General features: G+C 43.2%; 1 protein-coding gene across 1 annotated transcript in view; it reads right to left on the bottom strand.

The window, feature by feature from the left end:
- The window catches only part of Casq2 (calsequestrin 2), a 61,652-nt gene that overhangs the window by 36,599 nt on the left and 9,629 nt on the right, over positions 1–15,424 (bottom strand). Inside the window, exons 2-3 of the mRNA XM_046458319.2 lie at positions 3,195–3,279; positions 148–248 (exon numbers count right to left, since the gene is read on the bottom strand). Of these exons, the coding sequence (XP_046314275.1) occupies positions 148–248; positions 3,195–3,279 (186 nt within the window). The remainder of the gene's footprint in view (positions 1–147; positions 249–3,194; positions 3,280–15,424) is intronic.

Below are 15,424 nucleotides of genomic sequence, written 5' to 3'. Positions count from 1 at the left end.
AATCCCAGGAAAAATAGTTAGCACGGGGATAGAATTGTTCTTTCATTTTTTCTTGAAGCCTGAGAAACCTGTCTTCTCACCATCTCCTCTGTTCTTCCTTGTGGCTTTACCTCCCTCCATGCAAGACCACTGTGCATAAATGCTCACATCCAAAAGAAACTCCACCAAGACATCAGCTGCAAACTCGCCATCAAACTCAATTGTGCGATCCCCCTTGAGAATGTACAGGCTTCCTTCTTCATTGAAACCTGGAAGATACAAAGAGGCCCAAGAATAAGGTCGTTCTGATGTAGGAAGTCACCACATTGGCCCTGAGTGGCAGCAGGATTGGGATTAGTGGAAATAGCCTTAACCCAAGGACGGGTCTTCTCAAAACAACCCATCTAAAAGGCTCTCAAAGTGGGCATAATTTGAAATAGCCAAGAACTAACAATTGCATCTGTATTTTAACTTAAAAGAAAAATCTATTCTCTATCCTACCACTATGTTTTAAAAACAAAACAAAACAAAAAACCACTGCTGGTCCCACATCATTCTCCTTATTGGAAAAATTTAACACCCACTACCCACCTCACTCCTTAGCCTGGTGTTCAAGTCCCTCTGCCCCTGTGACAACCCTATGTCTTCCACCCTCCCTTGGCTACACCCTCTCCTTTGAGACCTGCTCTCTGGCCACTCATACCGTTCCCTTTGCTTCCTGCCCACATGCTGAAATGACAGGCTGTGGAAAGGAAGAGTCCCAGAGCAGGGTTCTGTACATTTAGGTTCTCCTTGCTCCCCAAGCCTGGGGTGACCTCCACTGGGCCACCCTCCACCCTGTCTTCATTAGCTCCTTCAGGTCTTAGCTTAGGACTCATTTTTTTTTCCTGAGAACATCACTGCGATCTCACAGGGCTCATGCCATTATTGATCTTCCCTCAGTTCCATTTGCAGGGACTCACTTTAACAGGTTCTCTGAGGATAGGGTCATTGTCTTCTTGGTGTCGTAGCAATTTGCACAGAGCTGTACACATTGATCGGTACCCCATAAATGCATGTGGACAGCCTGCATTTCTATTCTAACTGAAAGGCACATCTTCCTTACTCCACTGATAGATTAAAGCAAAGACGGCTCTATATCTTCTTTGCTACCCTCCAGTGCCCTTGGTGTACTGACATGTACTTCAACAAATGCTTATTGAAAAACTGCATTTCCAGCCCCTCAGTGATGGTAAGTAGGTGAGGCTGGTATTTACTCCAATTGCAGAACATCCCTAATTCCTTACATTAATTTTTTTCCAAATTCTCTATTAGTTGGAGAATGCTTTCTCCAAATGAACTCTTCTGCCTAACCTCCAGGGGCAGGAAGGCTGGATTGCTGAGGAACCCTTGGCATATCAGAGAGCGTTGTTCATAAATAAAAAGGAGCAATGTGCTAGGTGTCCTTGAGGCTGGCAATAGCTGATCTTGGAAGGGACTACAGGGAACATCAGCCAGCGTCCTGCTGATGTTGTGTTTGAAAGAATGTCCAGTAAATTTAGCTAGAAGAAAATGCTAGTGTTCTAGCAATCTACAAATGTAGTTAGAACAAGGTGGACAAGAGTGCATAAAAATAGATCAGCAAAAGACATGAAGGGGCTTGATAGGTCTAAATAAACTTTTTGTCCTGAGCAGAACCAGTTACCAAAGACCAGACTATGGCCAATGGAAGAGTGGTCAAGGATAAAAGGGCTCATTAACAAAGTGTGATCACATCCTGTGGACCCCAAGGATCAAACAGTCAGAAGAAACCTCCTGCAATTCCCCCAAGGTGAGCTTGTTTTTAAATTTTGTATTTATTATTTATATAGTTATCACAGTGCTGGGGATTAAAACCAGGGCCATATGCATGCTAGGCAAGTGTTCTACCTCTCACTACCCCCCAGCCCTTCCTCACTGAGCCTAGAAAACAGTTTACTTGGACATACCAAGCCCTATCCCAACTTTTGCTGTTTTTTTTTTTTACTTACTTACTAACTCTTGCCCATCTTGTCCTAACTGAATTTATAGATTGCTAGATACAAGCAGGTTCTTCTAGCTAAATCTACCAAAAATTCTCCCAAATGCAACATACTCGTTAAAACAATGGCTAGGAGACAACTAGGACTCAGTCGGCTATCAGGGGAAGAGGCAGAATTCATAAAATTGATTTTGATTCTAGGAAAACAGTTCAATGTATTTTGCTCCCATACTCAAGGAGAAAAAAAAAAAACTATTCCTTAATATTTTTTTCCAGGGAAAGAGATATCCTAGGCATTCTTCATAAGTCATTATCATTTTCTAGGCATGAGTTCTTCCTTGTGTCTGACGTAAATAGTTTTCCATAATTTAAGTCTTCTCTAGAAAATAAAATAGAAAATGTTTTTTTTTTTTTTGTAATTCTCCAGAATAACGAACTTTCATGTACCTGAACCACCACTAAGCTATTTTTTTTTCTTTCTGTGCTTACTACTCCAAATCCAATTAACCTTTCTTCAAAGGTCCTGTTTTATAACCTCCTGCTATTTTTTTTTAATAGCCATTCTTCACTGGTCATGCAGAAAATGCCAAATGGGCAGTACATACAAGTGGCTGTTTGGAAACTAGAGGAGTTACCTATATCCTCTCTCCTTGGGATTGTAGAGTGAGAATCTTAAAGGGCACTTGCACTTAAGCATGACATATTGACACGAGAGATTATAGCTCCCACCTTGTAGTCACTTAACCGTACCTCCCCTAAATCCTCCTCCTCATCCTTGGTGATAATGTCCAGCTGGGGCTGATCCTTAAGTTTAGAAACTCCTGAGGCCCTGGAGTCACAGCCATCAATAGTATCTTTTGCTGGCTGCTTTAGCCAAGAGGCAAGAAAATAGTAGTGATGGAATAAGAGAGCGTAGCTTTCTCCAAGAGAGGGAGGAGAAGCCTTCAGCTGTTTTAGGAGCTAGAAATAAAGGCTGGAGTCTTTAGAGTCAGCTTCTAAACCAGAAACCTTCTGTTAAACTGATAACAAAGATGCATTCAATGATTAATATGATGAGATTTAGTTTAGGCGTAGATTTACATGAGGTATGCAAGATCATTTTACAGGTATTTAAAAATAGTCCAAGTTAGCATGCAAGGATAAATGCAACTATACTTTTTTTTTTAATAGAATACACCATTGTCTCTTCCTCGTATATCTCAAAAATCACACTTACCCAGTTTCTTGGCAAGCTTGGCTTCTTTCTTGGCATCCACCATCACGAAGCCTATATCCTTATGTTCCAGGACCTGGGCCACAAGCTAGGGGACAAATAAGAGGATAAGTGGGCTAAGGGAAGAGAGACGGTAGAAAATACCCCAGGATAATACTTCAGCGTGTTGACAGGAGGGTTCTCCTCCAGACTTCTGCTATTCTGACCTATTCCAGAGCAGCGAAGGGACTCGATACTTATCCCCGAGGAGGATGAGTCCGCAAAATGATGAGAATCAAAGGCAGAAAATGAGAGGAACAGACCTATGATATAAGATTTGGAAGACTATAACCACTGTCAGATACCCTTTTGTGTCATCAGGGTAGATACACTTTGAATTGAAAGAAAGGAGTATCAGAAAGGAAACAAAGAGTAACTGATCACCCATGGATATCCGTCAAGGGGCCCTGAGCCCTTCCCCAGCTGCCAAATGAACCCAGGCAGGGGGATCATCAGCCCCAAAGATGAGGAGGTACAGCAGTGAACTAGATGGACAGGTGGCTGGAAACTGCTCTGGGTGGACACCAGCACAGAAGACGACACCAAGTGCAAGACTGGCATCGAGTTAAGTTTCCTGAAACATAGAAATAAGTATTGTGGGAGACTCAACTGACCAAGATCTAATTCTTGGCATCTAACTAAAATGGGGTTTGAAATAGAATTGAGGAGAAGTTACCAGAGAGATCATGAGATACCAATACTATTTTTTTTTTGGTGGTGTTGGGGATTGAACCCAGGATCATGCGCATGACAGGCAAGTGCTGTACTACTGAGCTTCACCTCCCCCGACTTGATATTACTTTTTTAAAGGTAAGCTTTAAAAAAATCATTGATTAATATGCAGTTATAAGAAATAATGCAGAGAGATCTTTCATTAATTTTATCCAGTTTTCTCCTATAGTAAGATCTTATGAAACTGAGGTACAGTCACACAACCTGGATATGAACATGGTTACAGTGAAGATATAGAACATTTCCATCACCGTAAGGACCTCTCTGTTGTCCTTTATAGTCATATCCACTGGCCCCTGCCCCATCTCCTGTTTAGCCCCTGGGAACCACTAATTAATCTGTTCTCCTCTTCTATAATTTTGTCATTTTCAAGAATGTTATGTAAATAAAATCGTATAATACCTAAAGGGATTGTCTTCTTTCACTCAGCGTAGTTATCTAGAGGTTCGTATTGCTGCATGTACCAACAAGTTGTTGTTGAGGAGAAATCCATGGTGTATGTGAACGTTGTGTTTAACCATTTGCCCATGGAAGCTAGTCTGCATTTTTTTCCAGTTATTGACTATTATTATATTGAAGAGAGTTGACATAAATATTTGTATAAAGGTTTTTGAGTTGAATACTAGTTTTAAGTTCTCTGGGATAAATGTCTAGGAGTAGATAGCCTGAGTTACATGGTGGTTTCCCATCTAGTTTTTACTGGAACTCTCAGAGCACTTTCTGGAGTGCTATTCTCATGAGCAATGGGTGAGTGATTCAGCTCCACGTCCTTGGTAGCAGTTGGTGGTATCACTATTTTTTTTTATATTAGTCATTCTGATATGTGTGTAGTGATATTTTGTTGTGGTTTTAATTTGCATTTTTCTAATAGCTTATGATTTTGAACATTCTTTCCAATATGCTTATTCACCTTATGTATGCTGTCCTCTCTGAAATACCTATTCATGTGTTTTGCCCATTTTTGAATTGGGTTGTTTTTTTGCTTGCTTTTAGGGTTCTTAAATATTTGCTCTTTTTTTTCCCCTGATATGTGGTTTATAAATATCTTCTCCCACTTGTGTTTTTATCTTCTTAACCAGGATCTTTCACAGAAAGTCTTCAATTCTGCTGCATTTTGATCTATCAATTTTTCCACTTATAAGTTGGGCTTTGGGTGTTCTTCTCCGCGTATTAACCCTGGGGTGACAACTCACTCTCTATGTCCCTCTACTCTCTGACTGCTCTTTAATTTCCCGTTTCATTCCCATGTCTTCTTTCACTGAGCCTGGCACCTCCTCCCTTGAGTTTCCTCTCCTGAGTTTCCTTAGGTCTTTCCTTACCTCTCTGTGCTTCCTCCCCTCACCTTCTCACCTGATCCCCACTCCTTTTCCTTATCTCTGGCTCCTAACCATTCCTTTTTCTCTAAGGTTAAGGTTGTATGACAGAGTGCAGAGAAGCACGCTGAAGAGTGCCCTCCTGAAGGCGGAGGGAAGGATGGAGGGGCAGAGAACAAACTACATCCCCTGCCCCTCGTGTAGTTTTCTCTTCTGTCTTGGATTTTGGCTGGGACCACAGAAGCTTAGTGTGAAAGGGTTCGTGTCAGTGTTCTTGCAGTGCCTAAACAGGTGCAGTGTTTGTAAAGTCCCTGGGCTCGTTAGGCTGCTGCATTGAATCTATCAAAGTTATTTTAATGGCTGGTTTTCAATGTAAGTCACTCTGTCCTATTTAGTGCTGTAAGAAACCTCAACTTAAATATTCCTTTGTCTATCATTCAAAGTCAATAATGATGAGATTTAAAGGCCTTCTGATATGGTAGGTTGCCTATTTCCAGAGCATGAGCCTCTGACAGTGGTTCTTAAACTTCAGTGTGCATAAGAATCAGCTGGGGAACTGGTTAATAGGGGTTCCTGGGCCTCAGCACCAGAGAGTAAAGAACAGAGCTGGGCTGAGTTCAGGAATTCACATTTGTATCAACCACACTACCACACCCCATGATTCTGATGCATCAGATCTTCAAACCACACTTGGAAAACAGCTATAAACAATTGTTGGTTCATCCAAAAGTGATATGACATAGTGCTCTTTTATGTTACGGTATGAGTCCATGTTGGCTCTTTTGGCCTCTCTACTTTTGGTGCAGGAGAAGAGTGGTAATAATAGGAAGAATAACATCCAAGAAGGAAAATAAATTAACTCTAAGAATTCAACAAGGAATTGAACTCAGACTTCCCCTAGGTCCATGCTATCCACATTTTGTTTATTTTTAGGTAAATACAAATGTGTCTCTCTTAAGCATGCAGAACATGGTCTTCTAGTTACCATGTTGATACTTCACGTGACTTCTGAGGCTATATGAGTTAAGAGGTGCTATCTCAGATTAACCCAGTTCTGTTTTCCTGATTTCCTGGCAAACTAAGCCCAGCTGAACACTGTCCCCTGTGGTGCATAGATAGACAGAACAGGCAATTAGAGATGGCCAGCAGGCCACATCAGCCGAGACCTGCCCACCTCTTCCTCAGCACCCTGATGCACATAACCTCCAGTGCCTCTGGTCACTCTCACCTCCCACCCTGACTGGGCCCAAAGCCTGTTCATTTGAGCTCATCACTGCCATCAGCCCTTGCAAGCACCCTTTTTGGGCCTGAATTCAGTGTGGCCAGGGCTGGCAGCAACTGTAAAGTGCCTTGAGACTGGGTATAGAGAGTGGCTATAGTGGAAGCCTGGGGCCTTCTGGATCCCTCAGGACCAGGGTCCCCTGTTGGACTGTTTGTCTCTCACACTGGGCTTGACCTTGTCTCCACCCTACTCCAGCCATAAGTCTCTAGCTTACTTCTTCTCTTCTCTCCTGCAATCCAGTCTCACCACACTCAGGTGACTGCCAGCCCTGGCCACCCTTGGCTGCAAAGCTCAACTCTAAGCTCATCTTTCACCTCATTCTCTTTTCTGGAATTTCAATACCCCATCACAGGGACAGCACTTGGGTACCCAGTTTGTAATCGTTAGAGTTGGGTGTAAGTCTCTTCCATATTGAGACTCGTTCGTTCCTCCCTAGGAGAGAGACTCTGCTGTGTGCTTCTTTTGTATCTTGCACAGCTCTTTGGAGACACTCAGCACACTTGTGGATAAATGCATGAGTTCAGCTGAGTGCTTCACAAGTTCCAAGGGCTTGTCAGCTAAAGGGGCAAGAAGCAATTTTCACCAGAAACCGAGACTAAGAGTTACTCTTCGAGTATGAGGAGAAGCAAAGGTAGAGTCAATGTTTTCCTAAATGCCCAGAAACCTGGAATACTCTCCAGTCATGATTGCAGTTTTCTTTGGTTAATTTGCAACTATTCGTCTGCTGGTTTTGTTTTTTGGCCTGTTGGTTACTTCTCAGTTTTACCTGATGGGTCCAACCTAGAGAATGGGCTTGTCTACTGGTTGGTAATGTGAAACACCTGGGCATTGGTACTGTGTTCAGTCCTTCCAAAAACATGAAGATTTGCTTTAACCATCCATAATTTTTTAAGTACAAAAAGAACTTTTTATAAAGTTCTACATAAATAACATGCATCGCAATAGTGAAGAAGGGGATGTTTACAGTATATCCTTACTGTATACTGTATTCTGTAAGTATTTATTGCACCTCTGTAATGATGAGATCCAAGTAAATGTCATCTTTAAATGAATGCCCCATGGGTCCCAGTGGTTAATAACACAGAACTTGGCATCAGAGACCTGAATTCTTTACTTGGTCAGAAGCCTTTGCTGTGACTCCACTGTCAATTTTAGACAATGGCAATATCTATTTCATAGGACTGTTTTGAAGACAAACTGAGATAATGCATGTGAAGTGCTTGACACTAATCTTGACAATGCAGTAAGTTCTCAATGGATGCTACATTTCCTTCTAAATATTATGGCAACTGGATAAGGTTATGGATCTTGTGCTAATTCAAAAATACCAAAGTCCAAATTATCAGAATGGAAAGAGAACCACAGTCATCAATTGGGGACCTACTATGTTCCAGGTAATTTGCAAAACAAAAAATGTGTAAAGTATAAGACACATGTCAGTTGTGAGGATCTTGTGATTTATCAAGGGATGAAGGTAAGGCATGAGGTCAGAAAATAAGGGATACAGAGACAAGGAAGTCAAATCACACAGGGTCTAGAGGGCTGTGATAAGTATTGTGGATTTGATTTCCATGCACTCAGGGTGGATCTAAAATCCCCCCAAAGGTCCTGCCTGGTTGGGCTGACCACTGCACCAGCCTCGTTGGGGGCGGGGGCACTCTCTATCTTACTTAATACACTCTTCTGCAACTCCTCAAAATTGGAGCTCTTTCCTGCCTCTAGTCTTTGCATGGGATCACCTCATTCAGCTTTGCTCCCAAGCCCTAGGTCTGGTCACAGGCTCAGCTGCCTACAAGGAGAACCTGTCCCAAATTTACACAAAGTCACAAAAACACACTCTGCTTTCACATATGTCCTTCACTCTATCTAGAGGACTTCTGCACACACCCCCACCCCTGCATTTCTTCAACTCCAGCCATCCTTGAAGTCCACAATTAAGCCTCAGCTCCTCAAAAGGCATTCCCTGACTCCCATCTTCAATCAGGTGCTCTTTTTAGCCTTGACTGTGTCACCTTGTACTTTTCCCATTGCAGCTCTTTCTCAGTTTGTAAGTACCCATTCATTGCTATGATTGCCTTCCTATCAACTGCCCATGTTGAAGCCTGTGGGCTTTATATCTGTGTCTGTCTTTCTCTCCATGCTATCTCTAGCACCTAGGATAGTACAGGAATGGAGCACATTTAAAAAAAAAAATCTTGAATGAATGAATGAATGAAAGGGGAAGTTTCATGGAAGGGCTGAGGCCAGTAAGATCTTGAAAGAAGAATGGGTGGCTGGGCAGAGGAGAGCAGCACAGACATCCCAGGAAGAAGAAAGGACATAAGCAAAGGTTTGGAGACGGGACTATGCAGGGGGCTGTAGGAGATCAGGCTGATTGATTCAGGTGGGGCAACTCAACTTTAGCAGAATATATTTGGGGGAACTGAAAGGAGTCCTGTGTTTAAGACATATTGGAAAAAGCATGAGGACCTTGAATATTAGGACTGGGAGTTCTGATTTGGGAGTTGTCTGATTGAAAGAACAATATAACTCATTTGAAGGTGAATCTGAGGACACAGACCAGACAGAGAGAAAGGGGAGAGGGAAGGAAGGTGGTCAGTTGGGAGGAGGATGCTATGATCTGACCAGGAGACGGCCCTGGTCTCAGACGAAGGCAGAGGCATGAGGAGAAGTAACTGGAGCAGGTGACGCTGTCAGTCAGACCTGATGGCTCCTCCTTGGCTTTGGAGAGAGAAAGGGATCTAGAACAAAGGGGAGGAGAAGGCAAGATGGTGTCAGGGCCTCTAGCCAGGGAATGGAGTCAAGGACAAACAGTGACAATAGGAGGGCGTGACAGAGCCAGGGGCCAGTTTCTCGGTGTGGATTCAGATGCAGTGAGTTCGTGGTCACAGAGGTCCAGCCAAGAGCTGGGGGTGCCAGCTAGGAAGGGAGGCCCCAAACAGATTTGTGGAAGTTAGAGCTGGAGGCATGAGGCTGGTGACATCTTTGGAAGGCAAGTGCATGAGAAAGCCACAGGATTCAGGGCCTGCCATCTTGAAGGCCAACACAACGAAGAAGAGCCTGCCCTGGAGCAAGAGAGGAGCTTTGGGGAAGCTGGAGGAGGAAGGGATCACTGTGCCCCCATGACTCCAAAGTCACGAAGGAGCCAGCAGTCGTGTTACATGTCAGGCCGACAAGGAGGCGTGGGACCCCCGTGAGGTCTCTCCTTTCAGGACTGGTAAGTCATGGGTGACCTTGTAGAGAAGAGCTGGGACAGAAGCCAAAGCACTGGGAGCTAAGCAGTCAAGTGGGTGGCAAGGACAGGCTAGAGCAGGTGTGGGTCACTTGTTCAAGAAGTCTGCCCAGGAAGGGAGGGGGGGACACACATTGCTGCGAGAGGGGCATGCTCCCTGTGCTGCCCGACTGTCCCCTGGGCCTCCGAGGACAGCACATCCAATACGCCTATGTCTTCCAAGTCCAGTCCCTTCATGGAATTCATCAGCCCTAATCCAGGGAGAGGGAGGAAGAATCCAGGGAGGAAGAAAGTTACTTTTGTACCACTTGCCAAGATCTGCCTTTGTAGAAAAGACTAATTTCCCTCCTGATTAGAGGGGAGGTGAGAGAGAGATGGAGCTACAAAGAAAGAGGAGGATGTCCCTTACTCAAGGGAGATGGGTGGGGATTACTTTCTATAGAGGCAAGAATCTGAAAAAAAAATTAAAAAATCAAGAACTGAGATGCCTGAGGGGAAATATCACAGATCTCTGCTCAAAGTGAATGTCCCTCAGGCCAGTCATTAAAAATACTCTGGCTGCCATCCTGCTCTTTCCACATAAGCCAAGAGCCAAATGGCTGTTTTTACCCACTGTCCCTGATACCATCTGGCAACATGTCAAACTTTTCAACAACTGTGTGCCCTCCTCTGAAACCAGAGAGCTGACGTTTATCTCCGGTAATCTCCTGTCACTTTCGGCTGCCCTCACATTGGACCTGGGCTATGTATAGCTAGCTGGGCAGTTGGCACGTGATGTGTCCAGAATGAGTCTGGTTGAGGGAAGACAGCAGCTACTTTATGAGAATCAAGACTATAGAGGTTTCTCAGGGATGGAATAAGTGGTCCCTCAAAGAGCTTTTGGGGAGGGGGAGGATGTGGATTATTTTTATTAGCACTTTTGGGACCATCACCTTGACCGACGCCTAGGAAGAGACCCGAGTGCTTATGCTGTTTGCTTATTGCACCCACCAGACTGAGAGGCAGTAAAACGGCAACAATAAAAATCGAATTTGTTAGGTGTTCACTGTGCCAGCAACTGCCCCAACTACCTTCCATGAATTGGCTTTTTGAAGTTTCACAAAATTCTCCTGCGATAGAGGTTTGCAGATGAGGAAATAGAGGCACAGAGCTTAATCAACATGCCCTAGGCCCACAAAGCCCTCACCCACCCTGGGATTTCAACCTGGACACTAGCCCCAGAGTCCAGGCTTTTGACCTTTACATCTAATCTGTGTGAGGTCCTCAAAGGCACCTGGCCCAAATCCTGCCTCTCCTGCTTATCAGCTGTGAGACTGAAAAGGTTACAACTTCTCTGGCCTTCAATTTTCTAATCTAAAACAAAAAGAGAGAAAGAAAGAAATCTAATGCTTGCAGGAGTAACACGTATGCCAGTGTTTAATGAACATTTATTCCCTATGAATTCATTACAGGGCCGATCCCATTTTGCTAAGCCTATGGTTCTCAAACACAAGTGAGTGCACATCAGCATTTCCAGGAAGGAAGGCTGATAACAATCCAGAGTGGTCTGCCCTGGAGGTCTGATCCAGCAGGTCTTGGACAAAACCCAAGTGAATGCATTTCTGACCAGGTCCCAGGTATTGGATGTGCCTGGCCCTGGGGACATATGTGAAGAACCTTGGCTCTACTATCTCAACATGCAATCATAACCTTTTATTGTGTAGCATTTTGTGATGTCCAAACAGACAGACTGTCCCTGGGACCAGGGGTTTTGTTTTGGTTTTTAATTTTATACTAACAATACTGTTGCATGGGATTTTAAAAAATTAATCTGATCCCCAAGACTATCAAAAATGAAACCACAAAATACCTAAGATAATATTTTATCTTAGGACTGGGGGTGTAGCCCGGTGATATAGCATTTGCCTATCATGAGCAAGGCCCTGGGATCCATCCTCAGTACTGCAAAGACATAAAATAAATAAAATTTAAAGATCGATTTGACGGACATGGGGCTAGTCCATGCCCTTTTCCAATTTTTCTCAGCAGAGGTCTATGCTCAAAAGCTTTTTAAAATGCAGTCCAGCAGCTTGAACCCCAACATGCCCAGGAAACGCCCTCTCCCACGCAGTATTTAGTAACTTTCTGGAGGCAGAGAGAACTCATCCCTTTTTAGATTAAGCTTTCATAGTTGGTGTCTTTGTTAAAAGGGAGGTGGGGTGGATTCTTTATGGAGAGATCTCCTAAATGTTAAAATAATGGCCAGATGAAGGCAACCTTGACTTTTCTCTCCCATTGTGCACATTAATAAAGCAGAATAGGGGCCTGTTACTGCTTGGCTGAATTTTACAAAATGTCTGTTGGTGTTTATTTTGATAGCATCAGCTAACGCCAGCAGACATCATGGATAACTAACGTGCACAGAGAGGTGTAGGATTCAGGGGCTCACACATCCACAATGAGTTCAAGATCAGCCCTCCACTGAGCCCCAAACCTGTGATGGCACTTTACACATGCCAAACACCTCTTATCATCATAAGATGTCCTGGGAGGAAGGAACATATTGTGGTTTATATTTTACAAAACAAAACAAACACAGTCTTGGGGAGTTACGTGACCTGCCTGCAGCCACACAGGACTCAAACCAAGGAGTGTCTGAACCTTAAAGCCTGGGCTTCCTACACTGCTTGGTGCTGTCGGTGGTTGTTGATTTATGTGTTGTAATCACTTTTTCCTGAATTCAGGGAACGTTCTCATTTCCTTCATAGAGAAATTGGGGGGTTTTGGTCACGCTCATTAATGGTTTGATATCCTGAGCCAGAGTGTGTGTGTGTGTCAGTGTGAGGCAGAGGCAGGTGAGCATGGAAGGGCCGACCTGTTGGCTCCCTTGGCCCACCCCGCACACAGCAGATGGGGAGGAGAGGCCTGCCTGGCTTGGGGTACTCGGCAGCAGGAGGGAGCTCCTGGAACCAGGCACCTCGGCACACAGAAGCGGCCCTGGCTTGCCTACCCACAGCACTGCAAGATGGCACGCTGGCCATCTTCCCATGTGGCTGTCCAAACAGAAACTGCTATCTGGGTAATTCTGGCCTTGTGCTTTCAATTCATAAACTAGGGAAGTCTCAGATGCTACTTTAGACATGCTCAATACTTGAGGGGGATGGCTTTCTAGGTGGAACAAGTCATTTTTAGATAAGCACTAAGTCATTTACACTCCTCACTAGCCTATAAAGCACAGACAGCAAGAGAGGAGGCCAGTTGATTTAAAGAAAACTCTTGTGATTCTAAAACTGATTTTTACCTTACTTTTTATGGGAGTACTTTATATTGTAAAATAAAACTTACCATATCTCCATGATGATGACTTTCTTGATACCTGTGTCCCCCTCTAAAAAATGGGGACAGAAGTCTACCTCAGAAATATGATGACTAGGTACCCTCTTTGGTCTTGAGTACTAACGGGCGTTTCCCAGGGTGGAGTAATGAGAATGTTCCAGTGGTCTAAACACTTATGCATCAACAGTGTGTCTTCTATTTTGTAGAATCTTTATTCCTTATTGATTCTATACCTAGAAGGAACAACTTAACTACAGTCAACTCAATCCATGCATTTACAGCAGCACTTCTTGTTCGTTCACCATCTCACTCCAAACATTAGTTGCATTACTTAACAGTGTCCAGCAAATGCTCGTCTAATAGCTCCACGGCTTTGGGATTTTACCACGGACTGCAGTTTAAAAGTGAGTCTCTCCTGGGACAGCATGGGCTCCACATGAGGATTCGTTCTCAAAGCCAAACCAAAATAAGCCTGACCTCATCTGATTTTTCAGAGTGGAGCAGGTGTGAGTTTCAAGACTGCCATCTTTGGGGCAGTGAGCAGTTGGAAAAAATATCCAAATCCTGTGTGTGTTGCTATTCTCTGCCCAGTATTCCCACATCTCTCCATCTGTAGATCTACTTGACTCCAGCAACTTTGTTTTGCCTTGAGGTTTGGAAAAGCAATCACTGGGACATTTGCCAGTACTAAATAGGTTCAGAATACAGGTCAGCCCTACAGAGCCTAGAAGTTTCTGCCCATGTGTATTTATGTCTATATATGTATATGTGTATGTGTGAATGAATATGCATATATCTGTGGTGTGTGTGTGTGTGTGTGTGTGTGTGTATGTATTCCCTAGTTGACAAAAATCTGTTTTACCCACTGTTACAATTTGGTTCTATAATGTCTCCCAAAGTTTCATGAGTTAAAGGGTTTGTTGCAAGCCTGTGATACTATTAGGATGTGGTAGAAACATAGGAAGTGAAGCCTAGTAGAAAGAATTTAGTCATTGTGGTCAAGGTCATTGTGGCATGACCTTGAAGGGGATATTGGTACTCCTGTCCCCTTCTTCTATCTTTTTGCTTTCTGATCACCATGAGACCAACAGCTTTGCTCCGCCATGCACTCTTGACCAGGATGTTCTTTCTCACCACAGGCTTAAAGTGATGGGTCCAAGTAGCCATTGACTGAAATCTTTGAAACTATGAGCCAAAAATAAACATTTCCTCCTTTTAAGTTAATTTTCTCAGGTATTTTGTCATAGCAACAAAATAATGTCTAACACACCCATATTTCATTAAGCTTAAGCAAGTGTTTCACACAGGTCCCTGGATCTGATAAATTCAAACTCCTTATTATTGTACTCAATACTTTAAAAAAATATGTAACAATTTTAAAAAGAGATCAGGAGGGCTGGGGATGTGGCTCAAGTGGTAGTGCGCTCACCTGGAATGCGCAGGGCACTGGGTTCGATTCTCAGCACCACATAAAAATAAAATATTGTGTCCACTGAAAAAACTAAAAAATACTTTTAAAAAATCCCCCCCCCCCTCTCTCTCTTAAAAAAGACCAGGAAACATATATTTCCAATTTAGGTGATGTATTTATAATTCCTTGCCTTTTCCTTCTCTCTCCTAGCATTTATCTAGGCAACATTTATTAAATTCCAAGCAAGTGCTAAGTATTTGTCCATTTAATCTCGCTAGTCATTTAGGCTCCACACAGAGTTAATGCAGTTGTACAATTTAACCTTGATAAGTGTGGGTGAAAATCCAGAGTATAAAGATACTTGCCCTTTCCTAAGTTGTTACTGCTTATGAACACGAAGGTATTCCTATCAGCTGTGCCTTGCTGTAGCAGAAGGCACATGCTATTTAGAACCAAAGAGGTATATGTTAAAATCCTGATTCATGTTCTGCTATTTTGTAAATTTGCAGTTTGGGGCAATTTTTTTTACTCAATTCTCTTGTTCATTTCTCTGTAATATGTTATAAGAAAGAAGTAAAATATGTAAGTACCAGCTTGGGCCTGGTTTATGATAAGTGAATGATAAGATACTCCCTCCCTCTCCTTCTTCCCCTTCAGTTCATTCAACATTGGATCAAGAATACTATTCAATACCCACTGAGTCAGACCCTGATGTAGGTGCTTGGGTACAACAACAAATAGAACAAAGTCCTTACCTTTGTGGATTTTTTATATTCTATGGGGCATGTCAGACAGTGTGCAATATGTCGCCCAAGTACTATGGAGACAGATAAAGCAGGATAGAGGAGGAAAACCGGGTCTTGGAGGGTGTGATTTATATAGGTGGTCAGGGAGATAACCTCTTTGATA

This window comes from Marmota monax, unplaced genomic scaffold, assembly GCF_021218885.2.
Source record: "Marmota monax isolate L192 unplaced genomic scaffold, Marmota_monax_Labrador192_F-V1.1 WCK01_AAM20220418_F8-fsc00087, whole genome shotgun sequence".
Taxonomy (NCBI): Eukaryota; Metazoa; Chordata; class Mammalia; order Rodentia; family Sciuridae; genus Marmota; species Marmota monax.
The sequence above is the reverse complement of the archived record's forward strand: the minus strand, read 5'-3'. Positions and strand labels throughout refer to the sequence as shown.